Genomic DNA, 26951 nt, shown 5'->3' on the forward strand with positions numbered 1-26951 from the left:
AATATTTTTAATATATATAGGATCTGGTTTTTTTTTTGAAGTATATATTTCTAAAAAAAACCAAGAAAAAAGAGAATATATATGAATTTTGGAAGTTTTAAAGAAGTTTGCCGTTCAAGCACTCTTCCAGGTATTATAATGAATTTACAGATATATTCTGGAGGTTTTTATTTATGGGGATTAGTTTGTAATCTTTTTTATGAAAAAATTAAGCCATATTGTGTTTTATATGGGGTGAAAAGTACAGCAACAAGTTATGTAAGAAATCCGGGTATGAATGATATAAATATGGTTATATGAATATTTAAAAATGAAGGGGATATATCATTTTCTATTTTAGCAGCGTTAGTTGCATTATGGCTTGTTATTCGCTCACAAACGAAGTTTGCAGCAGTTGGTAAAATTAGAGGGCAAAATATTAATAAATAGGGATTAATATATATAATATAGGCCGAAGAGAGATGCAAATATTAATATTAATATATTTTTTTATTAGCATTTTTCAAATTTTTACAATAGGAGGATTTATTACAAATATTAAATTACTAGCAGTAATTAAGTATTTATAAGAAGTTAAGGTATTGATTGGATTGTGTAGTATTTTACAGCGGTGCATATTGGTCTTATAGCTGCTTTTTTTTGGGTCCTTTTAGTGAATGCAATTGTTGGTTATCAATTGTTTGAGGATGGAACTGTTTTTTCTGTTTTGGTAGGAGTTTTGAATATTATGGATTTTTTTTTTTCTTATGGTTCTTGTATTTAATAGATTACACTTATTCCTTCTCTGTTGTTATTTTTAAGTTCTGGATATATTGTTTTAGATTCAATATTTTTTTGGACCAAATCGTTCGTAAGCAGCTCTCTTATGTTTCAAAATTATGGAATATATATTCTTTATTTTTTATGGTCTCTTCTTTGTATAATTGGATATTTTATATTGGAATTTATTCTGGTTTTTAAAATATTGCAAGAATGGAAACCATTATGTTAGTATTGTTAAATTTTTGCTCATTATTTATTTATTTAATGTTTAGTATTATTGTCTGGATCTTTAATCTTATTCATAATTGGTCAATTATTTAATTTTCTCATAAGCAAACATATTTGTCAAGGTACTCAAGGGAAAATAGATGGTTCATTTATTGGAACGTTATTTGTTCTTTTAAGTGTAATTCTTCTATATAAGTTTTGGGATTCAATTACAGAGGGTATAGTTAATTATAGAATGATCTTTACGTGCTTTAATGGATATTAGATGATTGGGATGAACCTATGTTTCAAGAAACTCAAATGGCTAATGTACCGAAATTTGATTTTTCTCCATAATTTAGAGAAAATAAAAATTAGGGATTTTCGTATAACTTGGTTAATTAAAAATCTAATATTCTCTTTATCTTATTATATTTACTATATTTATGTTATCATAGTTGCGTAAAATTGTTGTATGATATTATTAAATATAGAGATGTAATTTAATTAATGTTTTATAAATAAATAATAATTCTTTTATATTTAAATATTTTGAGACTTTTATTTATTATGATTTTTTAATACATTATGAAATGTTTTACACAATTTTTTAATAAATAAATTTTGATTTACTATTACAAATTTTTATTTTTTTATGCAGATATTTAATTATGAATAATATTAGCCTTTTCTTAGTAATTATGTTGAAAATGAGCTTGAAAATTTAGTGAATAAAAAGGCTAATATCAAATTTTTATATTTATCTGCTGAATATTCGAATTTAAAACGTTTAATATATATGTTTTTTGGATGTAGAAAAAAATGTATCAAACATAGGTGTTAATGATTGAGCAAGTGTAAATGAAAATACCAATTTAGGTCCTACCGTGAGAATTTTTGGAGTTAATCCTTTAAAAAATGAAAAAATGCCTATTTTATTTAACCGTATTATATTTATTATAAATTTAAATTACCTTCATTTTTAATCATACTTTTTAAAATTGATAATCCACTCCTTGGATGATCAAAATTTTGATTTTGTATACGAGTTTTAATTACGTCTAAAGGCGCACTGATCTACTTCAAACATTATTATAAAAAAATTAAAAAAGATAAAACTTGCAGTAAGACTTGCAACTGCACCTGCAATTGATGCTACAAAATTTTGTAACCATGTAGCTTTTGTATAATCAGAAAGTCCAAAAAGATGTTCTTTTGCAAGCGCATTTCCCCCAAAAAGCTAAATAAAATAAGAATAATTCTAAATCATTATTTCTAGTTTTACTGAAAAACTTCCTGGCGCATTTCTAGCTGCTGTCCAACCCCATCCTCTATATAATTTGAAATTTTCCTCAATAATAATTTGAAATAATTTTCTTCCTTTAAAAGCATCAGGATTAGTTTGATGCTTGACTTTTAACATGTCCAGAGGAAGAAGTATAATTTCTCCTACTCCAATAATACTTAAGAATATTTAATTTCTCCCTCATTTTTTAAACAAATTATACCTTCCTGCTGTTGCATGTATCATTGCTTTACTATTTTCTTTGCCAAAAATTTTTTGAAATGATCCTCCATAATGACTTGATAAATAATCTGTAACCTAATACATAATATATCCCTTAGTTATTGCTTAATTTCATGTATAATATTACAATAGGTTGACCAGAATATTTATATACCCGTTGAAGAATTTTATATCCTGCTGCATATTCTAACCCAGGAAATAATGATATAAACTTCAAAGACAACGGTGACAATGTATTCTTATTAAATATAACTTTATTCAGATGTGATAATGACGTTATTCTTCCTTGATTACTCATAAGTCTCTTTGAAATTGTATCAATCTGAATTATAATCAATATTACTCAAAAATATGCCATTTTTAACGGTTTAAAAGGCATACCGGGTGAAATAATCCTAATTCAAGTATTCCTGCTGTAACTGATCCCATTATCCGTGCAATATTACTTTCTTTATGATGATTAGAGACCGGCGTCTTTGTAGATCTTGTAGTTAACATTTTTTAGCCGTTCAAATTCGACAAAAATCAATATTCCTATATAATAAGTGAAAAATATAATTATATTTAGGATTTCTAACGTCTTTATGGCTTAATAGCCCTCTTTTTATATTTTTGTAGTCCTCTTAAAGGCCTGTACGATCAGCCTATTAATTAAATATATTTTACTTATATAATGATAAATAAGGAGTGTTTAAAAGAACCAATGAATCAGATGTGATTTTTTAATTAAGAATGATTGGTAATATTAGTTTGTTTCTATTTTAAATTAAAAAAAAAAACACATTTTTTGTTTCTATAAAAAATATCAAAATAATTATGTTTTATAAGGCTATTAAATAAGTATTTTATTGTTAGAATAGCTGTGTATTTAATTATAATAATGATTATTTTATATAAAATCAAATTGTATATTTAAAGGCAATCAATCGCACTTTACATAAATTTTTATAAATTGTACTTGAAAAGGCATATTATTGTTGGTTCATGTAGATTTATGTTTATTGAACCTCTATCTAATGCCTTAGAATGAAAAAAGTTTTTGTTCTGTAAAAAGAATAGAAATAATTGTATTATTCAATGAAATGAGGAATTTAGAGAAGAATTGTGCTTCAATGATTAAAACTTCCTTACCGCATTGAAAACATTTGTTTTTTTATTATTAAATTAAATATATCTATTACATTTATTACATTTATTACATTTATTTTTGTTATACTTGCTAGACTTGCTACACTACATTATCTTTTTATCTTATCTAAATTGTATTTAAATACTCAATAAGAGTTTTAAACAAAAAATAATATATAGAAAGATAGATCTGATAGTTTTCTATATAAACTGTTCAAATATATAATTATCATTGAATTTATGTGCTATTTCTTTTAAGAAATTCAAATTCATAATATTTATATGTATATCTAATCTTATTTCTACTCTTTATAAGAATTGTGAATCATATTGTGTTTGATTAATCATTGTGAATCATATTACATTATATCATGTTTATATATATTTTGAATTATAAGTTACTATAGAATCTTGGCTCCCAAAAACAAGATATAAAAACAAATATATAGATTAGTGGGATTCTTAGTTTTCTTGTAAGATTTGAATGAGGAGATTAGAAGGAACATTATTTTTAAAGATTAAAAGACTTTAAAAGCTAGAAATTAGTATTAATTCAGTCATTTAAGTCAATATAGCAATATTGGAAAAAAAAGGACTTATATTCCACCAGAAGAGTTCATTGAAAGATAATATTTACATATAATTGATATAAAAAGACATCTATAGTCTTTTTTTCCTCAAAAAAAGTCATTAAAATTAAGCCTTTATCATCTTTTTATATTATTTTAAATATCAAACAAATTTCTAAGAAAATAAGGGAGATGGAGAATAGAGTTTATTTTAGACATAATAATGGGACCTCTATTTCCGAGGAAATATGCTTTTATGACTTTTTTGATGAATATTATTATGATAATATTTTAATTCCTATACAACAAAGAATAATAACAAATGAGAAAGATTATACAGGGAATGGGTCGCTTGATGAGGAAACTATATCAGAATATGAAAAAGAAGTATATGATATTCATTTGGAACTCGTTATTCCATGTAAAAATGATCCAGATCTGTGTAGACCATATCTTAGTAAAAAAGCTCGTCAATTTCTTCGTCATACAGGGCAATGGGAAGAGCTTATGAAGCTTGAGAATCATATTATTCATGTAGACTTTACGGGATATGAAGCATTTGTGTTATCACGGCTTTTATTTTTCTTAAATGATGAACAAATTGCAGAAAGAATCAATTCCTTTTTACCTGGACGAACTTTTGATGATTGTAAAAGGTTTTTAAATGATAATCCTAATTGTAAAGCACAGAAATGTCCAATTGCTATTAAAGTTTTGATGAAAGGCCCAGAAAAATCAGTACAAGATGATAGAGTTCTAAGATCTAATTGGATTACTCTTTTTCTACAACGCCAATGTGGTGGATGGTTTCATCCTAGATATTCGAAAAGTATATCAAATCATATAGATTCAAAAATAATACAATTGCTAAAGCCCTACAAGTTTTTTAATAGAACTAGTGGTGATGTTGTTGATTTAACATTTGATCCTTTGGGAAGAAAGTTTGCTTTTGGATGTTCTACAACACAAGATGATTACAATCGTGAAGGAAACTTAGTTATTTGTGATATAGATAGTGATGTTGCTACAGTTTTAACAGATCATAAAATAATTGTTAACGAAAATGTTTTTTATCCAACAGTATCTAATGTTAAGTTCTCTGCTGATGGTTTATTTCTTTTTTCAGGCGCTTTTGATTCTACTATAAAAGTATGGTCAAGATCTGGTCATTTATTGAATTCTTTTAGAGGTATTACTAATAATTTATATTAAAATAAATAAATAAATCTTAGATTTGAATGGAAAAATTGATGTAATGGTTTCACACCCTTTAAATCCTAAAATACTTTCTGCATCTTCACATGATGGGTTGACATTTTGTGTTTTTATTTTATAAATATTAACTTTCTTTAGTAACATTCATTTATATAGATTAAATGAAAATGGATTATGTGCATCACATGTTAAATTAGGTACAATTAATCACAATCTTTATGGATCTGCAATGGCATTTGGAAATCATTTATTAAATCATCTTCTTCTTGTTGGATATGAAAATATAGACGAGTCTAAGTATTTAGGAACAGCTGTTGTATTTGATATTATGACAGAAACATTTTTAAAAGAATTGAAGACAGAAAACACTTCACACACTTCTATTTTTGCACATAATTTTTCTGATTATTTTGTCACTGGAAGTAATACTTGTAAAGATGGAAAAGTTAGAGTTTATACTGCAAAAGATTGGTCCATAATCATTGAATGTTATTCTTCTCAAAAAGATATTAACCAGGTCACACTAAGGTAACCCAATTGATAATCTTATCAATTCTATTAACTAATTCATAGTCCATGTCTTAGATATTTAACTTCAAGTGCTACTGATAGATCTACTTATGTTTGGGACACAAGAAAATTCGATATACCACTTCACATTCTACATCATGATCAAACAAAAATGTTTTATCCTGATGATGAAAATATTGAGGATTTAGACTCTGGAACTACTGTTTCTTTCTGGGGTTCATATGCTCATGAATTTATAACCGGTGGTTCTGATGGTTATTTAAAATTATGGGATCTTGGAAATAATCAACCATTTGTTCAGAACTTAGTAGAAGTCAATTCTGCAATTACTTCTGCTTGTATCTCTCCTGATCATGATTTATTTATTATTGGTGAAAGTATTGGTCATGTCACTGTTCTATCTACAAAAGGTACTGGATTACCTTCTTGCTTTAACATTAACATTCAATCTTCAAAAACGATCACATAATTCACTATTATTATACATTCACTTATTTTCTTATAACCTAACCTCCTCGTTATATATATATATCTTGTCGTTCAACTCATCAATAGAGGGGTTTTATAGGAAATGGCTGCACAGCGTTTAATACCAAGATATGCACATACATCAGGCCTTACTAGACTTGTATATTCTCAGGATGGTTGTTTTTTGATAACAGTTGGATCAAACCAGGTGATTCGGAAATTTACAGTTGAATCAGATGATGAACCTTTAACAACTGAGCATCATCAGGATGCAATTACAGGAGTAGCTGTATCAGTATGTTTTTAATTGGGTTAAATGGGATATTTATATGGTTATATGTAGAAAAATCAATTTGCAACCTGTTCAGAAGATTCAACAGTTAGTTTATTCTCATTAGAGACAAATGAGTGTTTAACAATGCTTACACGATGTTCATTACCAGTGAGAGAGATTGCTTTTAGCTCAGATGGGGAGTGGTTAGCAGTTTGTAGCGAGTAATGAGATTTGGAATATACAAAAAAGGTTTTAATAAGAATACAGCGAAATTCGAGTAAAACTGGTTCATACTACAGATTATCTTCGTAGTATATATTTGCCAGGGTTTTCTAAGCCAATGAAGCATGTATCATTTGAGCCAAATGGAAAATTCATAACTACATCATGTACAGATGGTATTATATATATATTTTCATTTACAAGTGAAGAAATCGAGCTTGTTCATACAATAGAACATGTTATCCCGATGTATGAGTCAGATTCAGAGGGATGTTCAAGGGTAACATGGCATCCAGATGCTAGATTTTTTGCAGTACCTACTAGAATGAATGATATAGCAGTGTTTTCTAAAACATGGAAAAAAAGGATTACTTTTAAAGCAGGACATATGGAAATGATTACGGATATTGCATGGTCACCGAATGGTGTATATTTATGTAGTTCAGGAAAAGATGGGAAGCTTTTGGTATGGGAAACGAAGACACAAACCATTATTGTAAGGTATGTTAATTTTATTTTATAAAACAGAGTTAATATGGTAAAGACAAGATTATAAGAATGTAATTTCTCTTGCTTGGCATCCAAAAACTAATGTTTTATCATTTACTACAAACCAGGGTCAATTATATACATTTTCAAATATTATTCCAACAAATTATCAAGAACCATATGGTCGAATTGCTCATTTGAGCCCTTTGTTAGATGAAACTACCATAAAAGATTCTATTACTAAGAAAAGATATGCTAATGAGTTTAATAAAAGAGAATTGAGTGATGAAGATTTAATTGATATTGATAATGATAATGATATGAGCTGGATAGAGGATGATGATGGTGCAGGATATGTTCCAAAACATAAATATGATGAAGATAGTTATGAAAAATCATTTGATGGTCTTTCTGATGATAACTTTTATTATACTACAAAAAGAGTTTTAGATAATCATATTAAAATTAAAATACATAAACCTCTTCAACCAGGAAGCACTCCATGGAGGGAAAAAAGACGTTATCTTGGTATTTTTTAAGCATATTTTATTTTTACTAAAAAAGAAAGTACTTAATCTTGTTGGATTTATTTGGACTGTTAATCAAGATACTCATAATACAGTTACTGTAGAATTTTTCGATAAAGAAGCACATCGTCAATACCATTTTACTGATATTTTTTTCTATGATAAAGCTTGTCTTGGTATTTTCAAATATATTTCATCATACAAGTTCAAGATTAATACAATTAGATGACAATGGTGCATTATTTGCCAGTTCAGCAAAAAAAGGAAGTCCTTCAGTTATGTTTTTCAGACCCCATGAGAATTGGACTATTCATACTGATTGGAAGATTGAGTTTTTTGAAGATGAAGATGTTTTATGTATATTTATTATCATTTAAAGCTCAATATTTTTAATCTTTTTTAGCAATTGCACTCAGTAGTTCAAACATTATTGCATGCACTTCAAAAGGATATGTAAGATCATATACATTAAATGGGATTCCTCTTCGAATTTATCGTCAAAAGTGTTTTCCTGCTGTAGCGTGTATATCATGGAAGAATTATGTAATGATAGTTAACAATGGTTCATTAAACTCAGATGGTAAAGAAGTAAAAGCTTCACAATAAGTTAATTATTTTTTCAAGGTTCTGTATCTTTAACATATACTCTTGAACATGTTTTACAAGATAAAGTATTACAATCAAATGATCTATTAGCACTTCCACCTAAAGGTCATTTACGGTCATTATTTTTTTCAAATGAAGGTGTAAGTTGCTCATTTGAATTGTTTTTACTGTATTTTTTCTCTAATAAATATTAGGATCCTATGATCTTTGATTCTGATGGTATATTGCTTGTCCTAATGCATTGGAGAATTCAAGGTCAAGCAAAATGGGTTCCACTTCTTGATACAAATCTTATGAAAAGAAAAAAGGGAAAAGATGAAACATATTGGCCAGTTGCAGTAGCTAATCAGAAATTTTATTGCATTGTTTTAAAAGTAATGTCTACTTATTATAAACAATTGCTTGTTTATTTATATAACTAGGGAAATGAACAGCATCCATATTTTCCTCGCCCCATGTTTAGTGAATTCGAGTTTTTAATACCATGTGTTTTATTACCTGAATCAGAAGAAGTTAATAATATATACGCATTAGAAGAAAGGCATGTTAGAGAATCTATTTTATTATCTCTTTTAGAAGATAATACAGAATTATCAACAGATAATGAATCAAATAAATTAGAAATATCTAAAAAAGAAATTTCAATTGATAAGATTTTATTACAATTGTTACAAATTGCTTGTAAAGAAGATCATCAAGCAAAAGCTTTAGAGTTTGCAACACTTTTAAGACGCTCTGCAAGTCTTGATGCAGCACGCAAAATTGCTGCTCATTATATGAAAACAAATTTAATAGAACGAATTACTGCTTTAACAGAATAATTATTATTAAAAAAGCATAATTTTTCTGATTCAAATCTTCAAAAAAAGATTCTTACAAGCAAACATTTAAGTAATATTAAGCAAAGACGAAATTTAGATGAACCCTTTCTTTAATAAACTTATTTTTAAATATTTAATGAGATCTTTTTACACTTTATTTTAAAAATCAAAACTCACATTTCAATTTAACAATCATTCAAATTAAAAAATAGGATTCTTCTTCAAAAATATAGGCTCTTCTCCTTCTGGTGCTCCTGGAATCACTTTTTCAAGTTTCTATATATCATTCATAAATAAAATATTAGTTTTTTATACAACATACTAAATTATCAAAAACACATTTATTAAATTCCATTTCTTGGCTTCTACATGAACGAAATTCATGGTTATGCGAATCTAAACATTTCCAATATCTTTTAAATTGGTCTGAGCAGTATGTATGTAAATCTTCTAAGCTATAAGTCGAATTATAATTTGTCAAAAATATATATGAAAAAAACAACTAACACACTAATTGCACATCGTGTAACACGGAAACCTTCTTTTAAACATGGTTCTTCAACTTTTCCTCGACTTTCTGCCTTGCAAAGCATATAATCTTCATTATACGCCTTACAACGTGCTCCAATAAAATATGAAGCGGCTTTAAGTGGTGCTGATGTTGCTCCTACTTCATCCACATGATGATTCTCTTCAGGAAGTGTCACTTTATCCTTCTAATCTCTCTGATTAATCTTATTTTTACAAAAAGTCTCTAAAACAACCAATTTATCATCATTTAATACGGTTTTTTCTGGATTCCTATTCATATAAACAATTAGAATCAAGGAAAACTTAGATCTCTTTAAAATACTTGATAAACTTACATATTTTTCTAGATTCTTATTTTTAAATACTATATATCCGTCGATACCGCCTATTAATCAGCCTTTTACCTGTTGCAACTGATCTCTACTCATCCAGACAAGATAACACAATAGAAACATGATGGAACACTATGTGACAAACAGTTCTATATAATTTCTGTATAATTATTGGGTATTATATTTTGAATTATATGAAATGTTTTTTCAAGGTATATTTATTGTTATATTTAAGATATAATTTAATAAGAAGCAGGGCAGACAGGATCTAAATTTAATGAATTAAAAGGTGCATATTTTGAGTCTATACTTGTATATATTTTTTAAAATTTTTTGAAGGGTTTAATGAGACACAAACATTAATAACACCTACAGCAGGGACGCCAGCGCCTACGTCAGTGCCTATGACTGGAATGGCACCATCAAATAGTTTATTTGGTGCAACATCAGGTGCAACATCAACATTAGGTGGTATAACACAAAATACATCAATGGGAGGTTCAAATAGTGCAATTGCAGCAGGAAATTCAGATACAGCAAAAGCGCCAGTTCAATCTTCTTTATCATCGTCATTTGGTGGATTTTATCAACAAAGTACTTTAAGTAATCTTCCAGTTTATTCATGGGGAGCACCCTTTCAAAAAGTAGTTTCTCGCTTTCTACCACTTCAGATCCAGACGCCTGCTGATACATTAGCAGCAGATCGTTCTAAATATGGGGAAAGTCAATCTGAAATATTAGGTAGAAGTTCTATTCTTGGACTTGATCAATTTCCATCAATAGTTGATCAGCTTCAAAAAATTAAAAATGCATGGGATCCAACACATTCTGATTGTGCATTTCAATACTATTTCTATAACAGAGTTCCAATTGATCAAGTAGCTTTATATGTTAAGCCTTTGCATCATAATCAACAAAAATGGGATGAAGCTATTGCTAATCGGCCAGAAAATAGGTAGTTTCAGTGGGATTTTTAAAAAGATGGACTTAATGTTTATATAGCGTTGTTCCAGCGTTAGCAGTAGGATTTTCTGATATTCAGAAAAGGGTTCAGCTTCAAGAACAACAAGTTACAGCATATCGTGTTCGTATGCATGAGATTATCAATAAGCTTAAAGAATTATCACAAAAACATGATCTCAGTACAACGGTAAAGATTTCAGATGCAACATTAAGGCATTTAGAATTATCACGTCGTTCATTAGCATTAGCAGCAAAAGTACAAATATTAAAAGGAAGAGGTTATGCACTTCAACCTGAAGAAGAAAATTTAAAACAACGATTAATAGAATTATCAAAGAGTTTAAATGATCCTGGTGTCTTTGGAAAAGTAAATGAACTTTGGGCACGTATGACATTTGTACGTGAAAAAGCAAAGTCTATTGAAGAAGCAAGACAAGGCAAAATCATTATGAGTATTAATTGGAAAAGAGATAAAGAGCAATTAGATAGAATTACAAAGGTATTGACTGATCAATACGCTGGAATTTCATATGTTATTAATATTCTAAAAAATGATTTGAACGAAGTCGATAAAGCATTACAAAAAATACAAGAACATAAGAAATTACTCGAACAACCAAAGTCACGAGGTTCTAGGAAATTCTCTTAATATTGGTTTTCACTCTCATTTTCACTTTTTCTTCTTAAAATCACATACATATCTTTCTATATACATAAAAACGACTATCTTTTTTTCAAACATTACTATTTACTACTTTTTTATTCTAACTATTTACAAGTTTACGCTTAACAAGTGCAACAATAACAGGTGCTATTTATAATTAACTTTTTTTTTTCTCTTGAAAACAAACCACAATATAACAAAAAGGCAATCAAAAGGGCCTTTTGCTGTTCATTTCTCGACTTTTTAATATGTTTTTTGAATTCCTCGTTACGAGAACAAATCGCATCATTAAGCATTCTTTATAAATCAACTGGATCAAGAAATTTGATATTTTATCAAGGCCAAATTAAAGATAACAAATTAATAATTTTTATTAATTCAAAGTCGATATATTATCAAGAAAAATAGGATAAAAAATAGAGAGAAAAAGATTAGAAAAGTATGAAATAAGTCAGAAACAGTATAGAAAATATTGATTGGATTCTCTGGAAAAGTTAAAGATACTTTATATTTCGAGTAAAAACTTAAAAAAAAAAAGTGGGATTTTTCAGCGGAAAATAAAGAGATCATATAAAGATATCTCTGTAATAAGGGAAAACTTGTAAGAGACAGAATAATTGATATTTTTTTGATTGAAATAAGGCTTATAAGTATCAGGTTGCCATGGAAACGTCCACGTTTGCTCGGAGATAGTAGGAGGATTTCAACGTCATCGATTTTTATAAGCAAAAAGTGGGATTTTTTTGAGGCAAAAAGAGGATAAAAAACGAGAATATTTTGTAAATTTAAAGATTAGAAATGAATAAGCAGGAGGAGAGGACCAGAAGCCAAGTTTCGCCGAAAAAAACGGATGAATTTGACTTAGATTCGGACGAAGAATTATCAGAGCTAGATGAAGAGCAATTTAAGGATTTAAAGGACTCACAGACAGAGAAAGCAGATCTAACTGAATATACTATGCATGATCTTCCTAAATTTAAAAGAAAAAGTCTTTTAAGGGAGGGTTCAGTAAGACCAAAGAAGAATAAATTGATTAAAAAACGACGACGTACTCAAGAAGGGTTTTTAGAGGAAAATAAGGATGAATTGAGGAATGAAATGGATCCTGATAAGTGTATGATGAATATCTAGAACGAATCGTGTATAATTTTTTTGAATAGTAGCACGTTGGGAACTAGATCAGGCGTTAAATGAAGCAATTATGTCATCACGTAGAAAGAAGAGGAGAGGAGAAGAAGTATAAATATGAGATTTTATATATTTTTTGGTTAAAAGGCATAATAGGATTTGGAAGGGTTAGCAGATGATGAGATCATTGCACTTCGTGAAAAAATGAGACAAGCAGCTATTGAGGATGCACAAGCAAATGCAGAGAAAAGACCTGCAACGCAAAAGCTTAAAATGTTATTAGAAGTAGAAGATGCATTACGAAAGTATAATATTTTTTTATATTTTCAAAGGAATCTTAGATATATATAGAACATCATTTACTGATTCAATCCTTGATAACAATCTTTTAGAAGTAGTTAGAATTTGGCTTGAACCTTTACCAGACAAATCACTTCCTGCTTTAAATATACAAAAGGTGCTTTTTTCTGCGCTATCTCGTTTGCCTATACAAACTGAACATTTACGTGAAAGTGGTGTTGGAAAAGTTGTTCTTTTTTATAAACAATCAAAAAAGCCAGATCCATTAATAAAAAAACAAGCAGATCAATTAATTTGTAAGTAGATATATTTTTATTATAATTATTAATAATTTTATAGCTGAGTGGAGTCGCCCTATCATTAAAAGAAGTTCTAATTATAGAGATCGCTCTATTTCTACAGTATTATATAATCCAGAGTAAGTATTTTAAAACAAAATAATATATTGCTTAATTGAATAAGTGCTGCTATGTATAATGATCAGAAAATATTGAACAATGATATAATTGATTCTAAAGCGTATAAAAAAACAATCATACCTGCACCTGTTAATACATCATATGAAATTGCACCTAAAGTACATTTAAAAGTAAATCACAATATTTCAAGAATGCGAAATGATGATCACCTTCGAAGATTAAAACAAAAAATGCAAAAAATGAAACAACCAGTAAAACGTAATGGCATATCTATTGAAGGAAGGGGGCTTCTGTAAAAATATTTTTTAGATTTTTATTAAATATTCAAAGCAGATGAATATTCTTATTTGAAAACTATTTCTATCTTTGATATCATTATATATTTATCTTAATTTTTATTATTAGTATTATATTTTATTGATAAACCTTGAAATTTTTATAATATAAATTTTTATATATCTTCAAGCAATTCATCTGATTTTAATTGATGAAGAGAAATATATCGTGATTTATTATCTGGATTCTCATTTTCTTTATTGCGACCAATTATAGTCATTGCTGTTCCAATAAGAATTAAAACAATTCCACAGAAACTCCATATATCAGGAAATTTTCCCCATAAAACTCTATCATAAAAAAGAGAAAATATGATCTGCAAATATATAACAGAAGATGCACGTCCAATCTTTTCTATTTGTAATCCCCTTGTAAGAAAAACCTGAGCAAAAAAACCAGAAATACCAATAACAAAAAATAAAAACACTTCTAAGAAATTTAAAGGTAAATTAAAAGGCGAATTAAAGGAAATAAGAAACAATATAGAACCAATGGACGATATTAATGAGTACCATAAAATAGGTTGTAGCGAATTTATACTATCACCCAACTCTATATAATATTAATATATTAATATAACTTGTTTTCAAAACATACTTTTAATAATTATATATGAAAAGCATACCGCTAAGACTCCAATTAGTGAAATCATAATAGCTAATACCCTTTCTTTAGAATTTGCAGAAGATATTATCTCAGAAGTAGAATAATTATCATGAAGTGCATGAAAAAAGTGATTATTTAGAATAAAACTCGGCTTTACAATAAACATTACTCCAATAAAAGAAACTAATGCAGCATAAATATCAAAGAAATTAAAAGTTTGATATAAAATAGGATGTCCTAATAAATTTATAAAAATAGGATTTAAAAACGAAAGTGCTGTAGCATCTGAAAGATCTAAATGACTTGATTTTTCATTAATCTGAATATATATAATATATTCCTCTTACTGTATCGAATAATAAGTGCAATAAATCCCTATAAACCCAAAAAATCCACGAAGAAAGAGGAAAATTCTAGTATTTATATTACTTGCGCCTTTCTCCATAGTTTCTGCACATTTATAATATATTATTGCCAAAATATATGTAGGTACCATTCTAATAAGAATAATTTGAAAAGCATTCCATGATCTAACAGAATTTTGATATAACATTTTAACACATGCATTGACTGTTGATAATAATGTATGAGAAAGCACAAGAATACCGATCCCATAATATTTACTAAAAAATATCTTAATTTTACTAATATATATATTAATCTTTGTATTTTCTTGATTTTTTGACATTTTTCTTCGTTTTTTTTTTCTAAAAAATCCTATGTTTGTCTTCTAACATTCAAGTAATCTTTCCCTCTTTTTTCTTCTAAAGAATAAGGTTGATTTATCACTTATTATTAAGTTTTTCCTATTTTTTTGGTCCGACTAAGCTTAGATATTTAGTATTATTAAATAAAAGAAAAAATAATTTAAGTTTGCTTGATAATAGATCTTGATAGAAATGCCAAGTTAATAATCCCTCAATATCATTATTAATCTATCAAGTCGAGATATTTGTATTAAAATTTTTTCTTCTATAGTTCTGATATATTTTAATTCTTGTTGTTCGTTAGCTGGAAGAAGTTCTTTTTCATGTTCTTGTACATCAGTTCTTTCAATTTTTGTTAACAATTTTTGTCGTTGTTTTAGTTCATTCTTTAAATGTCGATGATAATAAGAAATTTCTTGATAAATATTGTCTATTAAAATAGATTTGGCTCTTTCAAACCTATGAAACCATAAGAAATAAATACTAGATGGTTGTCTTTCGGATTTCCGTGGAATTTCTTGAATATCAAGAGCACCGATTTCAGTTAGTGCCATAAGAATAGGACGAATACTTTGTTGTTTTAGAAAAGCAATTGAAGCAAGCTTTAAAATATAAGTATATAAATTAAAAGGAATGAAAAATATATACTTGTTTTTCATCCACTTTTCCTTTTTCACGAATAATTCGAAGAAGTCTTGTAGCGATATAACCAAATTTATGTTCGATAATTCTTTCATATTCTAGCTCTTGAAGAAGACGTGATAGTTTTTTATAATCAACTTTCCATTTTCCAAAATGTTTAGCTTCAATCTTAAAAAGAAGCGGATATGAATCTTGAGATAAGGCTTCAAGATGTAGAATAATATGTTTTAAACGTTCTCTATAATTTAAATCATGAATTCCGGAAATATTATCTTCCTCGATTTGTCTAGAAAAATCATCTGTATCAATTGCCATTTTATCTGGTATTTCATTAGGATAAAATTCATTTATTGAAGATATTTCTTTATCAGAATCCTTTTTTATAGATTTATCATTATTATCTGAAACTGTAACAAATGTTTTAGATAAATCTATATCTTTCGGAAGTGTTTGTAGAATACTCATTGTCGTAATAGTATCTGTTTAAATAGTTATACTTTTTTTTTATAAGATAAAAGAAAAATACTTTCTTGATTGTTATTATTTTGAGTTTCAAGTTGTTGTAATATGTGACAATATACTTGTGCAGTTACTTTCCCTATACGATTCTCTACAAGTTGCACAAGGTCTGCATTACGAGATATTGTAATGAATTTTTCATGATTCACTCTTAGAAATACATTTTCCTAATTTAAAAATAAATAAATAAATAATACAAATATATTTCTCACATCTATAACATAGGATGAATCACCGCTCTTTTTTTGTCTTTTATATCTTTGCTCAATTAAATCTACCTCTTTTTTTTTAAAACCTAAATTAGGATCCATTTCTTCATCTTTTAAATTCTGAAGTTGTTTTTTCATATTTTTCAGTACTTCTTTGCTTTTTTTTGCTTCTCCAATTTTAGAAAAGCGAATTTTTTCCAATTCCTTGTTTCTTAAATCATTTTCAAGATCATAATCTGGTTTAAATTGATGTAATAAAACAACACGAACATATCTTTTCTGAAGCATATGTGTTATCGTAGATTGAACCAATTTATATTCCTCATTATTCTTACTTTTCAATGGACAAAATACCGTATATAGATCTTGTACCTTCACTTTTCCATGACAATGAATATATTTAAGAATCGCTCCTGCCTTCCATCGTTGGTCTCATACTTACATCTAATAATTAATTTCTTACTTCTTTTGATATTTTCTTGGAAATTATTAATATTTCTCTGCCATATCTTAATATATTAAGGATTTCTCTCCATGTAGTTTCATAGTATGTTGATTCATAAAATCCCTCAATAACCGTAGAAAAAAGAACAAAATTATGTTGTATAAGAACAACAAGTGCTTTCTTAACATATTTTCTCGGTATTTTTGACATTTTACATATTTCTTCCAGCGATAATCTTCCATGAAAAAAAAGCATATTAACTGTCGCCTAAATACCCGATAAAAACACAAAAAAATGCTTCATATATATATTTACTAGGACTATTTGTCCAAAAAAATCCTCTATTATTAATTGGCACAACTCTATTGCATATTGCGACATTTCCTCCTCTACACTATATCTATTTCCCTCATTTTAGCCCTTTTTTCTCCCGGAAAAAAACTATACATACCAATATACCATGTAATTATTCATTTTTTACATGTTTTTTCTCGTTTAACTCGTTTTTTCCCTTCTTTTTCTCAATTTTATGAATTCTTCATTTTTTGGTAGTTGGTTCTCTTGCTCTGTTACCATCGCAACTGCTCTCAATCTCAACCTCAAAAAATATAACACCTTAAAATACTCATTTTTAGCCCTTTTTTCGCCGTTTTTTGCCTTAAAAATGGCACTAACAGATAGGATTTGTTTGTTTTATAGGACCTTCAAAAAAACCGCATCAAAATCGGCTGATTTTTCGAGATTTAAGCTTATACAGACAAATGGTGTAAATGTTATTTCTAAGGATACCGGCGGGTTTAACACCTCATTATCAGTTATTATTCGTTCTGGGAGTCGTTATGAACCTGTATTTGGGCTTTCTCACCTTTTAGAACGGTTTGCATTCAAGGTAGATTTTTTTTTGTGAAATTGGAGAATTATTTTTAAATAAGTCATGATATATAGAGTACAAAGCGTAGATCGTCCTTGAGAATTGTTAGGGAGACGGAATTGCTTGGAGGAGGCTTTTTTTCCGGGCGTTCTCGTGAAATTTTGACACTTTCAGCACAATTTCTTCGAGATGATCTTCCATATTTTGTGGAGTTATTAGCAGAAGTATTAATAAAAACGAAGTATAATGGTGCTTAATATGAGGAGAAAGAAGTATATTTGTTGATAATAATAGAATTTGAGTTTAATGAGGCGGTATTACCATATGCTTTATCGGAGAACAAAAGATGTTATAATAAGCCGGGAATACTTGGACAAGATATTATACATGAGGTGGCATTTCGTAGGGGACTTGGTAATCCTATTTATACTAATGAAAGAAATAATGTTACTGTTGAAATGATTGGGGATTATGCAAAGAAGTCATATGTTAAGAATAATCTTGTTGTTATGGCGACGAATGCAGATGAATCGAAGCTAGAAGGGCTTCTAACAGAGCACTTTAGTGATCTTCCTGTTGGTGAACCAGCAACGTCTCCAAAAACAGTTTATTATGGGGGTGAAAATAGAATAGGTTTTAAATCTAGTATGAGCCACTTTTTAATTTCGTTTTCTCGACCAGCAGCGTTTATGCCATCATCAGAAGAATACATTTTATTGAGCTATTTACTTGGTACAGGATCTAGAGTTAAATGGTCGTATGAGAATTCACCTTTTGGTATAATTGAAAAAAATCTTTCAAATGGTACTAAATTGATGTCAAATAATTTTGTATATTCTGATGCAGGATTATTTTGTATTCATATTTATGGACCAGTTGAAACACTTCAGATTGCTGTTAAGTCTTCTATTGAAGCATTGAAAACTTTAGCTGAAAAAATTGATAACAATGATATAAAAAGGGCTATTTCTCAGACAAAATATTCTTTGTTTGATGTGGATGCTAATCCGATAAAAGTACATGAAGAATTAGGATCGTATTATCTTAGTTCTGGTTCTCTTTTTGATCAAGAGTCTTTTGCTTCTCGTATAGAGAAAATTACAGCTACTGAAATTAAATCAGTAAGTATTGATATGCTTAGAATCACATATGACTTATTGCTAGACTATATCTAAAATGCTTGAAACAAAGCCAAGTGTTGCTGTAGTTGGAGATACAAATGCGTTACCATATTATGATGAGTTATAAAAATTATATAACAATAATCTACATTATATCATTTGAACATAGTTAAATGCAATGTACCTTAAATAATAGATTTTTAAATTAAATTATTTTTTACAACAATGTTTCATTATTTTGACATACAATTATTACCGGAAACCATGAATGGTTATATTTTATGTTAATGGATACATCATTACATATGTTATCGCTTTTTAATGCTTTTTCTAATATTATTTCACAAGTTAGTTTATTTTTCAGACATAACTCCACGATATTTTTCACATTCTTTATGTTTGTTAGACATTTGACTATGATAAACATATTCTTACATTTTGAAAATCATCATAACATAATAACATACTAGAAATTTTAGGGTCAGTATTTTTTATTATCTCGAAAATGGTTTTTGCTTTTGAAAAATTGTCTATTAAAATTTTAAGTAATTCCACAATCTATCAAATGTTAATAGATATATATATAAGAAAATGATACTAATGTGTCCGACATATCTGAATCCTTAATAAATGTTTCATGGTTTAGAAATTCTGGTGTTTTTAAGAATAAAAATGATTTAAAACGTTGCTTGTACATAAAATATTTTGGTACTTGCAGTTTGTTAGGTGAACAAATAAGAGAAAAGTGTTTCAAAACCAAGAAAAGCTATAATCGAATTATTAAATAACCTAATAACATTTATATTTTATACTTTATAAAACGAATTGCATAACAATTGTAAGCCATTGGTCCAATCTTGATCAAATTTCATTTGTTGAGTAGCTAAAATAGTATCACTTTTTTCAGAAAAACATATAGTTGGATATTTCTTGTTAGAAAAGCGAATATTATAAGAAGATATTTCGTTTAAATGGGCTTGATATATCTTTAACAAATAATCTAAATACCTAATTAAGCTATTTAATATAAATTCCATTCTCTTCTTATAAAAATTACCTATATATTAATGATAATTCATGCGATGAGTGAAGTTCTAATTCAAATCCTAAGAAACAAATCAAAATCATTATTTGTAGCTTTTCATAATAACACCAAGATGTGAAAATATTTGGATATATATTGTCTTGCTTTTGAATTGAATCTTCAAAAAAGTGAAAATATAATTGCATATCAATATTTTCTGCCTGTTAAAGAATTACCTTTTTAAAGAACTATCAACATATATTACGCACCTCAGTTTGAAGAAACTCTAGATCTAAAATAAGTTTACAAAAATTTTGATGCTGACGAGAAAGATTGTGACACATTGTACGAAAAATATTGATATAAACCTATTATAATTAAGCTAATTTTTTAAGATATCATATCAACTGACAGGAGTAGCTGTTTTAATAAAATTATTTATAGAATTAAAAATACAATATGTCGAATCATCATAAGTTTCGTTAGATTCATTGATAACATTAAACAGTTCTTTTGTCGAGTATATTTCAGATATAGAATCCATGATAAATTGATGAATAGGATACTTATTTAAAATCATATTATTATTTGAAAAAAATAAAGTCTATTTTTAAAGTTAATGTAAATATAAAAGAAATACAAAAGTTTACCTGAAGCATAGTTCGAACAAATATACCAGAAGTAGGCTTTTTAGCTCTAAAATATCTAAAAAAATTCTATTATTGTAAATTAAAATAAATAATTATAAATAAGTAAAAAATACTAGAATATTTGAAGGTGTTAAAGTAGATGGATTTGCAATGCTTAATAACAATATTCCTCGAAAATCTTCACATAAATGTTTAAAATCGTTGAATACAATATCCATTGGAAGAATCATTATAGGCCTAGGAGGCATAGTAGTTGAAAGTTTAGCTTGAACAGAAATAGAAAAAAATATATCCATTTCTTTACCGAAATCAAAAATTAAATTTTCTTTATTAATAAGATATTCAAGATCTTTAATTGTTTCGACTGCTGATGAGGAATTCAAGGCACGCAAAAAAGATATTTTGGTTTCCAATCTAGACCGGATAACTTCGATATATTTATGATCTTTTTCTTCAAATTCACTACTATGACTATCCAACCACGAGATAGAGAATTCCAACAAATCTAAAATTTGAACTGTATCAATATTATCAAGTAAAGATAAACCATAAGTATTGAAAGACACTTCTTCTTCCTATTTATCTTAATTCAATCTATATTTTATTGAAACCTAATGATTTATTACTTCATAAAGAGTGCCTTTACTAAACGTTTGGCAAAAAATACCACATGTCTTAATTGAAGCAATCATAAACGGCCATATAACAACATCCACTAAATCTTTATATATCGTCTGTTTTTTTTTGTTTTTCATGTAAAAATCATTTATATGAATAACACCTTGGCGTTCTAGTAATAGTTTTTGAATATATACATTCGTAAACACTGTTTGTGATAAAAAATACCCCGATTGCCATGATATCTTTCTTATTAGATTATATCAATTAATTTTACTGACTAAACCTCTGCTGCAAAGGTTTTATCTATTAAACCAAGAACTTTATATGGCTCCAATTCCGCTTCTACATCCCATATCACTTCATTATCTATTTCTAGGCTATTATCCATCTTCGGATCCATCATCTAATCTTTTTTAAGTCATTTCTTTTAATTTAAAATTTACTTCAAGTGCACTAATTGAATCTTCTAATGAAAAAGATGAATCATGTACTAATTCTCCAAGAGAAAGATCTATAAATAAATAACAATTTCTCCCTATTAATCCCCTATAAACGAACCTTTTAATGCTTCAAAGAATTCTTTTGTTACATCTTTAAAAGACGTTAATTGATTTTGTTGAAAAACTGATGTAAAAATATCCTCTTTTTCCATATGTAAAACAATATCTATCTTATTTATAATATACAGACCGCTTTAAAAGGCTTTTAATGAGCAAATCTGACCTTATTAAAGGGCATCTCTTCATCAAAATGACAGAAGGTCGGCAAGAGGTAGCCGAAGAACTTATATACTTGAAAAAAAATCCAGATAAGAAAAACATACATGAAATGATAAGAGAAATAATCAAAACTCATCCTGTAGAATTAGTTTAGGAATGATATTCATTCTGATAAAATTTAAGTGAAGAGTAAAAAAAAAGAGAACTTACGAAATTAATTCTTGAAATAAAAGTTTAGCAGCATAAGGAATTGTGAGTTTAGTAACAGATTTAGTGCTTTTGCAGCGATTGCACCAGCCCTTGTATCCTATTAGACCACAAGTTTCACAAATATGAACTTCGAATGCATCAGATGATAACATTAAACGTTCAAGAAGAAGTTGAGATGCGCCATATGCAATAAGACAATCTCTTTCCATTTCTCCTAAACGTAAACCACCATCTCTAGATCGACCTTCAGTTGGTTGTCGTGTTAAAATGGCTCTAGGCCCTCTAAAATGTAGATCATAAATAAAAAAACAAGTTTTATAATAGAAATTTACCTTGCACGTGCATGCATTTTATCAAGAACCATATGTTTTAGCTTTTGGTAATATATAGGACCAAAAAAAATGTATGCTTGAAGTGCTTCACCTGTTATACCTATAGAATTATTGTAAATAAAGAATAAATATTTTTATAAATAACCTGAAGTGAGCTGATCTTTTCCAGAATATGAATATCCATTTTCTACTAAAATTTGAATTATATCATCTATTTTGCTACCTCCAAATGCAGTACCATATTGTAATGTTCCATTTAAAACACCTGCCTTTCCTGCTAAAAGCTCAATCATTTTTCCTACTGTCATACGAGATGGAAAACCATGAGGATTCATAATAATATCGGGTGTGATACCATTTTGATCAAAAGGCATATCTTCTTGTTGAACAATTAGGCCACATACACCCTTTTGACCATGTCGTGAAGAGAATTTATCACCAAGTTCAGGTCTACGAGTCTGACGAATTAAACATTTTATAAGTGTTTGATCAGAGTCAGTAGTAGTTAACATCATTTTATCAATATATCCAGGTTCAAGAGATTTATATATCATAGGAGCTGCTTTCCATGACAATTCATGTTGTTGAATTCCAGTAGCAATTGTATTATCATTTGCATTAGTAGGTATTTGTTTATTAATGTAAATTTGTCCTGATTGAATCTTTTCTCCAACACCTGCTAAACCATCTTCTTCTAAAGTTTCATATTTCCATGCTAATTGCCCATCTTCACTTTTATCAGGATGCTCAAGACGATCATATCTAAAAATTAATGAATCATACAAATATAAAATATAAACATACGCTCCATTAGCATAACGCTTAATAGTTGTAGCATATTTTCTCATAACCTGACATCTACCAAATCCTCTATCTATACTAGCCTTAATATAATATATTAATCAATAAATATCTTATAATAAGGATATACTTTGTTTAATATTAAAGCATCTTCTATATCATATCCAGAAAAACTCATAACAGCTATAATAGCATTTTGCCCTGCAGGAAGCTAATATAATATTAAAATTAGATATCTTTTGCAAAAAGAAAACCTTATCATAGCCTATCAATTCAATTGTTTTTGTTTTTACAAGAGGTTGTTGAGGATAAACCATTAAATATAGCAAAGAGTCAATTCTTAGCAATTGGTTCCATGCAATAGTACCAATAGCTTGCTTTCCCATAGCACACTGATAAGTATTCCTGGGAGATTGATTGTGATGTGGATAAGGTATTAGACCTGCTACTGCTCCTAATATAGTAAATGGTTCAATTTCTAGATGAGTAGTTGATTCTGAAAGTTTATTTTCATATATTGATATATAGCTATCATTTTCCTCATTAACATCTAAATATTCTACTAATCCTCTTTTTAAAAAATCATCAAATGTCATTTTCCCTGCTTTTAAAGACTAATCATGATCAATTAACTATAAAATATTTAAATTTATATACCTTTAGATGTCTTGATGTTACTTTTGATTTCCCATTTTCTACAATTATTAATGGACGACATATTCTTCCTCCATCAGATGCAATATGTATAGAAGAGTAATGATCATTAATATATATACTCACAAATTCTGATATTCGTCCTTTTCTACGAAGTTTTCTGAAATTTGAAACAAATTTTGCTGGAAATCGTGTAATTCCAAGAATTGTTCCATTCAAATAAATGATATATGTTCCTGGTGCATAAAGTTCATGTCCAGTTATTAAACTTATATCTTTTTTTTCCATTAAATCCTATAAAAAAAAAATACATAACCAATACCTTCTGTTCCAAGAATAAATGCAAGTCTTTCTATTGGTTCTTCATCATTATCAGTAGTTATGTGTGTCATTAAAGCTAAATTTTTTATAAGACCACATGCTTCTCCTTCTGGAGTATCAGAAGGACATACTATTTTATATTATTTAATAATAAATAACATTAAACACATACGCATTCCAAACTGAGAAGGCTGCAAAGCCCTGGGTCCACTTATTTTTCTTGTTTTTTCAAATTGACTAGATATTCGTGTCATCATTCCAAGAACACTAATATAACTTAAACGACTTAATACATGAGTAACGCCGGATCTTTCCATTTTGAACCTTTTTAAGGACCAATTTCCGGTTGATATAGCTCTAATCATTCCAAATGTTATATGATCACCATGTATTGAAATCTGATTATAAGCATCAAATTCTTGAGTTCTATTAGGCTTCTTAAGGACTTTATCAATGTTTAATTTCAAATTCCTATTAAAAGTTTTAAAAAGATCTTCAAATAAAAGAGAAAGAAGTTGTCCAGCACTATTAAAAAGTTAATTATTATGTTAAATATTTGAATCTTTTACAGTTCTAAACGTTTGTTTCCAACATAATCACGATCATCTACCATTTTTGGATTTCTCATAGCCATTAATACTCTTCTTGTCATAATTGCAAAATATATTATCTTAGGTCTGAAATTTAAATTTTTTATTGGAATATGAGCAAGAACAATGGCTGCCAAAACTTCTAATGCCTCTTCTGAAGGCGATCTCCTTTGAATAATTCCAGAAGTTTTTCTATTAATCTTGACTCTGGTTCCTAAATATTCTAATGCATGTTGCTGTGTATATATTTTAAGTTTGGCACACTCTTCAATATTAATAGAAAATATATCTTGATAAATAGGATCTAAGCCTGCAACAAGTTCAAGAATTTCTCTATCTGATTGAAGACCCATTGCCTTAAATATTAGTACAATTGGAACATCTTCTGTAATTGAATTATGTTTAAGATATATTTTTGTATTCCTAGTTAAAACATATGTTTTAGATTTACGTTCATGTGTAGAACTAAAAGTAAATCGCTATTTTTTCCTTCTTAATTCTTAATTTACCTAATAACAGAAGCCTGTACCAATCCTTTTTTTGGTTCTGCTTCAACAATAATACGATTTTTACTAAGTTGTTCTTGTACCAGAATAACTTTTTCTGTACCTTTAATAATAAAATATCCACCTGGATCAAGTGGGCATTCATTCATTCTTGTAATTTGTGCTTCTGTCTTATTAAATAAAATACATTTATTACTTCTTAACATAATAGGTAAACGACCAATCTGAACACCCTTTCTTCTTACTACCTGCTTCCCCCTTGTATATTCAATGTCAACTACTATAGGTGCTGCATATGTAAGATCTCTTAAGCGACATTCATGAGGTGCTATTGAATTATCAATAGCATCTTGATCTTGACGTGTAGGAAATCCAACCTCAATATTAGTATATCTAAGAAGATAAAGATATTAAATATGAAATAACAAATACTGATCATCCATTACTTTAAATAAAACCATGGTTCAACATCGCTTGTTACTTTTTCATTTGCTTTAACAATCTTCTTAAGATCTACATCAACAAAATAGTTAAATGAATCCGTATGCTGTTTAATAAGTCCTTTAACCTTCAGAAATGCTGGAAGAAGATTCCATTTATCCTGAAACAATTGGATACTATTAAAAAATATAATAGATTTTCTGCACCTGTAAAGTATGGACTGGATCTGTTAAAGATTTTCCCTTGTATTCTACTTTCAAAAGAATATCAAATGCCTGATTAATTTTTAATGATTTCTGTGTAGTTTTACTATCTTCATGACTTTTGTTTAAGTCATTTATCTTTTTCAATGTCATATTTAACTTTTTCTAAGGAACATAAAGATTTTATATATTTTAAGCTAGAAGAAACAATAATTCTTAAATAATTGACAAGATGTGAAAGATATTAAATGGTTTTTAAATATAAATATATATATCAATATAAAAAATATATTATTAATATGTTTCGTACGTCAGAGGTGTTGTAGGGTTATTGTGTAGAAAAAGATATAAATTAAATCTATTTTTATAGGAAGTGTATAAGATTTCATGTTTAAATTAGTATTTAGTTGTATATTTTTAATTTAATAAAGTTATAAAGTTATATTTAATAAAATTATATTCAATAAAATTAATTCTATTTTCTTTACAAATAGATATTTTTAATAATTTAATCCTTTTTATTTCTAAATAATTGTTAATATTCTCTTTTAAATAAATACATTATTTGCATTTTTACATCTAAAAATGATCTAATATTGTATAATAGTTTAAATATTTATAAAAATACAGATATATCAAAGTTATACATGATTTTACTAGATAAAATAGTATTTTAACATCTTATTATACACCAATCTACGAATGCTGTTTAAATTAACTTATATTAATCGTCTTATTT

The 26951-nt window shown here is 27.8% G+C and overlaps 14 protein-coding genes across 14 annotated transcripts; 6 read left to right on the forward strand and 8 right to left on the reverse strand.

Annotated features, from left to right (window-relative positions):
* The first annotated feature begins 35 nt into the window (after nt 1-35).
* Nucleotides 36-1371, forward strand: T552_01954 (hypothetical protein). The gene is made up of 8 exons (XM_018370515.1): nt 36-130; nt 185-271; nt 317-397; nt 451-551; nt 599-709; nt 767-986; nt 1035-1208; nt 1256-1371. Exons 1-8 carry the CDS (start codon nt 82-84, stop codon nt 1324-1326), a joined length of 894 nt encoding a protein of 297 aa, XP_018225802.1. The 5' UTR covers nt 36-81; the 3' UTR covers nt 1327-1371.
* A 350-nt stretch (nt 1372-1721) lies between these two features.
* T552_01955 (hypothetical protein) lies at nt 1722-3038 on the reverse strand. The gene is made up of 7 exons (XM_018370516.1): nt 2879-3038; nt 2625-2819; nt 2478-2572; nt 2255-2432; nt 2093-2209; nt 1944-2046; nt 1722-1899 (listed from the first exon to the last, which is right to left on the reverse strand). Exons 1-7 carry the CDS (start codon nt 2993-2995, stop codon nt 1760-1762), a joined length of 945 nt encoding a protein of 314 aa, XP_018225803.1. The 5' UTR covers nt 2996-3038; the 3' UTR covers nt 1722-1759.
* A 1302-nt stretch (nt 3039-4340) lies between these two features.
* T552_01956 (hypothetical protein) lies at nt 4341-6451 on the forward strand. Its single transcript, XM_018370517.1, has 4 exons — nt 4341-5383; nt 5427-5502; nt 5548-5937; nt 5983-6451. The coding sequence occupies exons 1-4, from the start codon at nt 4387-4389 to the stop codon at nt 6407-6409; spliced, it is 1890 nt and encodes a 629-aa protein (XP_018225804.1). The 5' UTR covers nt 4341-4386; the 3' UTR covers nt 6410-6451.
* A 60-nt stretch (nt 6452-6511) lies between these two features.
* On the forward strand, nt 6512-9347 carry T552_01957 (hypothetical protein; the record flags this gene model as incomplete). Its single annotated transcript, XM_018370518.1, has 10 exons — nt 6512-6703; nt 6752-6903; nt 6950-7405; nt 7449-7921; nt 7962-8096; nt 8146-8277; nt 8324-8500; nt 8545-8666; nt 8721-8900; nt 8949-9347. 10 exons carry the CDS (start codon nt 6512-6514, stop codon nt 9345-9347), a joined length of 2418 nt encoding a protein of 805 aa, XP_018225805.1.
* Nucleotides 9348-9502: 155 nt separating this feature from the next.
* On the reverse strand, nt 9503-10262 carry T552_01958 (hypothetical protein). Its single transcript, XM_018370519.1, has 5 exons — nt 10214-10262; nt 10112-10148; nt 9855-10063; nt 9670-9802; nt 9503-9623 (listed from the first exon to the last, which is right to left on the reverse strand). Coding segments are annotated over exons 1-5 (456 nt in total). The 5' UTR covers nt 10216-10262; the 3' UTR covers nt 9503-9548.
* A 109-nt stretch (nt 10263-10371) lies between these two features.
* Nucleotides 10372-11868, forward strand: T552_01959 (hypothetical protein). The gene is made up of 4 exons (XM_018370520.1): nt 10372-10422; nt 10467-10499; nt 10550-11165; nt 11213-11868. Exons 1-4 carry the CDS (start codon nt 10410-10412, stop codon nt 11820-11822), a joined length of 1272 nt encoding a protein of 423 aa, XP_018225807.1. The 5' UTR covers nt 10372-10409; the 3' UTR covers nt 11823-11868.
* Nucleotides 11869-11892: 24 nt separating this feature from the next.
* Nucleotides 11893-12179, reverse strand: T552_01960 (hypothetical protein). The gene is made up of 2 exons (XM_018370521.1): nt 12025-12179; nt 11893-11984 (listed from the first exon to the last, which is right to left on the reverse strand). Exons 1-2 carry the CDS (start codon nt 12131-12133, stop codon nt 11938-11940), a joined length of 156 nt encoding a protein of 51 aa, XP_018225808.1. The 5' UTR covers nt 12134-12179; the 3' UTR covers nt 11893-11937.
* Nucleotides 12180-12589: 410 nt separating this feature from the next.
* T552_01961 (hypothetical protein) lies at nt 12590-14018 on the forward strand. Its single transcript, XM_018370522.1, has 6 exons — nt 12590-12951; nt 12998-13074; nt 13122-13270; nt 13317-13561; nt 13605-13683; nt 13728-14018. The coding sequence occupies exons 1-6, from the start codon at nt 12636-12638 to the stop codon at nt 13978-13980; spliced, it is 1119 nt and encodes a 372-aa protein (XP_018225809.1). The 5' UTR covers nt 12590-12635; the 3' UTR covers nt 13981-14018.
* Nucleotides 14019-14090: 72 nt separating this feature from the next.
* T552_01962 (hypothetical protein) lies at nt 14091-15358 on the reverse strand. The gene is made up of 3 exons (XM_018370523.1): nt 14974-15358; nt 14618-14928; nt 14091-14572 (listed from the first exon to the last, which is right to left on the reverse strand). The coding sequence occupies exons 1-3, from the start codon at nt 15312-15314 to the stop codon at nt 14136-14138; spliced, it is 1089 nt and encodes a 362-aa protein (XP_018225810.1). The 5' UTR covers nt 15315-15358; the 3' UTR covers nt 14091-14135.
* Nucleotides 15359-15490: 132 nt separating this feature from the next.
* Nucleotides 15491-17625, reverse strand: T552_01963 (hypothetical protein). The gene is made up of 7 exons (XM_018370524.1): nt 17600-17625; nt 17464-17548; nt 17167-17415; nt 16707-17120; nt 16502-16661; nt 15982-16454; nt 15491-15935 (listed from the first exon to the last, which is right to left on the reverse strand). Exons 2-7 carry the CDS (start codon nt 17527-17529, stop codon nt 15534-15536), a joined length of 1764 nt encoding a protein of 587 aa, XP_018225811.1. The 5' UTR covers nt 17530-17548; nt 17600-17625; the 3' UTR covers nt 15491-15533.
* A 141-nt stretch (nt 17626-17766) lies between these two features.
* Nucleotides 17767-19313, forward strand: T552_01964 (hypothetical protein). The gene is made up of 4 exons (XM_018370525.1): nt 17767-18037; nt 18094-18268; nt 18314-19140; nt 19184-19313. The coding sequence occupies exons 1-4, from the start codon at nt 17813-17815 to the stop codon at nt 19265-19267; spliced, it is 1311 nt and encodes a 436-aa protein (XP_018225812.1). The 5' UTR covers nt 17767-17812; the 3' UTR covers nt 19268-19313.
* Nucleotides 19312-19883, reverse strand: T552_01965 (hypothetical protein). The gene is made up of 3 exons (XM_018370526.1): nt 19739-19883; nt 19576-19698; nt 19312-19531 (listed from the first exon to the last, which is right to left on the reverse strand). Exons 1-3 carry the CDS (start codon nt 19835-19837, stop codon nt 19358-19360), a joined length of 396 nt encoding a protein of 131 aa, XP_018225813.1. The 5' UTR covers nt 19838-19883; the 3' UTR covers nt 19312-19357.
* Nucleotides 19884-19920: 37 nt separating this feature from the next.
* T552_01966 (hypothetical protein) lies at nt 19921-22087 on the reverse strand (the record flags this gene model as incomplete). The annotated part of the gene is made up of 11 exons (XM_018370527.1): nt 19921-19929; nt 19953-20148; nt 20198-20385; nt 20434-20532; nt 20577-20768; nt 20815-20880; nt 20928-21389; nt 21441-21677; nt 21719-21838; nt 21879-21946; nt 21994-22087. 11 exons carry the CDS (start codon nt 22085-22087, stop codon nt 19921-19923), a joined length of 1731 nt encoding a protein of 576 aa, XP_018225814.1.
* Nucleotides 22088-22233: 146 nt separating this feature from the next.
* T552_01967 (DNA-directed RNA polymerase III subunit RPC2) lies at nt 22234-26408 on the reverse strand. Its single transcript, XM_018370528.1, has 14 exons — nt 26216-26408; nt 26015-26169; nt 25572-25961; nt 25042-25527; nt 24645-24997; nt 24474-24602; nt 24155-24426; nt 23752-24111; nt 23628-23708; nt 23501-23580; nt 22842-23458; nt 22697-22796; nt 22365-22646; nt 22234-22322 (listed from the first exon to the last, which is right to left on the reverse strand). The coding sequence occupies exons 1-14, from the start codon at nt 26363-26365 to the stop codon at nt 22280-22282; spliced, it is 3498 nt and encodes a 1165-aa protein (XP_018225815.1). The 5' UTR covers nt 26366-26408; the 3' UTR covers nt 22234-22279.
* Nucleotides 26409-26951: the final 543 nt, after the last annotated feature.

Source organism: Pneumocystis carinii, assembly GCF_001477545.1.
Source record: "Pneumocystis carinii B80 chromosome Unknown supercont1.8, whole genome shotgun sequence".
NCBI lineage: Eukaryota > Fungi > Ascomycota > Pneumocystomycetes > Pneumocystales > Pneumocystaceae > Pneumocystis > Pneumocystis carinii.

Excerpts from the sequence above, each read along its gene's own strand:
- T552_01954 (XM_018370515.1), top strand. The coding sequence starts at position 82 with ATGAATTTTGGAAGTTTTAAAGAAGTTTGCCGTTCAAGCACTCTTCCA. Across the intron at positions 131-184 it reads CCGTTCAAGCACTCTTCCAG|TTTGTAATCTTTTTTATGAA; the intron begins GTATTATAATGA and ends TATGGGGATTAG. Across the intron at positions 987-1,034 it reads GCAAGAATGGAAACCATTAT|TATTATTGTCTGGATCTTTA; the intron begins GTTAGTATTGTT and ends TTTAATGTTTAG.
- T552_01955 (XM_018370516.1), bottom strand. The coding sequence starts at position 2,995 with ATGTTAACTACAAGATCTACAAAGACGCCGGTCTCTAATCATCATAAA. Across the intron at positions 2,433-2,477 it reads ATACATGCAACAGCAGGAAG|TATTATTGGAGTAGGAGAAA; the intron begins GTATAATTTGTT and ends AATATTCTTAAG. Across the intron at positions 2,210-2,254 it reads ATGCGCCAGGAAGTTTTTCA|CTTTTTGGGGGAAATGCGCT; the intron begins GTAAAACTAGAA and ends TATTTTATTTAG.
- T552_01956 (XM_018370517.1), top strand. The coding sequence starts at position 4,387 with ATGGAGAATAGAGTTTATTTTAGACATAATAATGGGACCTCTATTTCC. Across the intron at positions 5,384-5,426 it reads TTTATTGAATTCTTTTAGAG|ATTTGAATGGAAAAATTGAT; the intron begins GTATTACTAATA and ends AATAAATCTTAG. Across the intron at positions 5,938-5,982 it reads ATTAACCAGGTCACACTAAG|TCCATGTCTTAGATATTTAA; the intron begins GTAACCCAATTG and ends ACTAATTCATAG.
- T552_01958 (XM_018370519.1), bottom strand. Across the intron at positions 9,803-9,854 it reads ACACGATGTGCAATTAGTGT|CTTAGAAGATTTACATACAT; the intron begins GTTAGTTGTTTT and ends TTCGACTTATAG. Across the intron at positions 9,624-9,669 it reads AATGTGTTTTTGATAATTTA|AAACTTGAAAAAGTGATTCC; the intron begins GTATGTTGTATA and ends AATGATATATAG.
- T552_01959 (XM_018370520.1), top strand. Across the intron at positions 10,500-10,549 it reads TAAATTTAATGAATTAAAAG|GGTTTAATGAGACACAAACA; the intron begins GTGCATATTTTG and ends AATTTTTTGAAG. Across the intron at positions 11,166-11,212 it reads GCTAATCGGCCAGAAAATAG|CGTTGTTCCAGCGTTAGCAG; the intron begins GTAGTTTCAGTG and ends ATGTTTATATAG.
- T552_01960 (XM_018370521.1), bottom strand. The coding sequence starts at position 12,133 with ATGCTTAATGATGCGATTTGTTCTCGTAACGAGGAATTCAAAAAACAT. Across the intron at positions 11,985-12,024 it reads TGCCTTTTTGTTATATTGTG|CACCTGTTATTGTTGCACTT; the intron begins GTTTGTTTTCAA and ends AATTATAAATAG.
- T552_01961 (XM_018370522.1), top strand. The coding sequence starts at position 12,636 with ATGAATAAGCAGGAGGAGAGGACCAGAAGCCAAGTTTCGCCGAAAAAA. Across the intron at positions 13,562-13,604 it reads ACAAGCAGATCAATTAATTT|CTGAGTGGAGTCGCCCTATC; the intron begins GTAAGTAGATAT and ends ATAATTTTATAG. Across the intron at positions 13,684-13,727 it reads ACAGTATTATATAATCCAGA|TGCTGCTATGTATAATGATC; the intron begins GTAAGTATTTTA and ends TAATTGAATAAG.
- T552_01962 (XM_018370523.1), bottom strand. The coding sequence starts at position 15,314 with ATGTCAAAAAATCAAGAAAATACAAAGATTAATATATATATTAGTAAA. Across the intron at positions 14,929-14,973 it reads TGCACTTATTATTCGATACA|TCATTTAGATCTTTCAGATG; the intron begins GTAAGAGGAATA and ends TGAAAAATCAAG. Across the intron at positions 14,573-14,617 it reads TTCATATATAATTATTAAAA|AGTTGGGTGATAGTATAAAT; the intron begins GTATGTTTTGAA and ends AATATTATATAG.
- T552_01963 (XM_018370524.1), bottom strand. The coding sequence starts at position 17,529 with ATGTCGCAATATGCAATAGAGTTGTGCCAATTAATAATAGAGGATTTT. Across the intron at positions 16,662-16,706 it reads ATTCATCCTATGTTATAGAT|GAAAATGTATTTCTAAGAGT; the intron begins GTGAGAAATATA and ends TTTTTAAATTAG. Across the intron at positions 15,936-15,981 it reads GAAAAGTGGATGAAAAACAA|CTTGCTTCAATTGCTTTTCT; the intron begins GTATATATTTTT and ends TATATTTTAAAG.
- T552_01964 (XM_018370525.1), top strand. The coding sequence starts at position 17,813 with ATGGCACTAACAGATAGGATTTGTTTGTTTTATAGGACCTTCAAAAAA. Across the intron at positions 18,269-18,313 it reads AATAAAAACGAAGTATAATG|AATTTGAGTTTAATGAGGCG; the intron begins GTGCTTAATATG and ends TGATAATAATAG. Across the intron at positions 19,141-19,183 it reads CAGCTACTGAAATTAAATCA|ACTATATCTAAAATGCTTGA; the intron begins GTAAGTATTGAT and ends ACTTATTGCTAG.
- T552_01965 (XM_018370526.1), bottom strand. The coding sequence starts at position 19,837 with ATGTACAAGCAACGTTTTAAATCATTTTTATTCTTAAAAACACCAGAA. Across the intron at positions 19,699-19,738 it reads CAGATATGTCGGACACATTA|ATTGTGGAATTACTTAAAAT; the intron begins GTATCATTTTCT and ends AACATTTGATAG. Across the intron at positions 19,532-19,575 it reads GTTATGATGATTTTCAAAAT|AATGTGAAAAATATCGTGGA; the intron begins GTAAGAATATGT and ends ACAAACATAAAG.
- T552_01967 (XM_018370528.1), bottom strand. The coding sequence starts at position 26,365 with ATGACATTGAAAAAGATAAATGACTTAAACAAAAGTCATGAAGATAGT. Across the intron at positions 24,112-24,154 it reads TAACATCAAGACATCTAAAG|TCTTTAAAAGCAGGGAAAAT; the intron begins GTATATAAATTT and ends GATCATGATTAG. Across the intron at positions 23,459-23,500 it reads AAGCGTTATGCTAATGGAGC|ATATGATCGTCTTGAGCATC; the intron begins GTATGTTTATAT and ends ATTAATTTTTAG.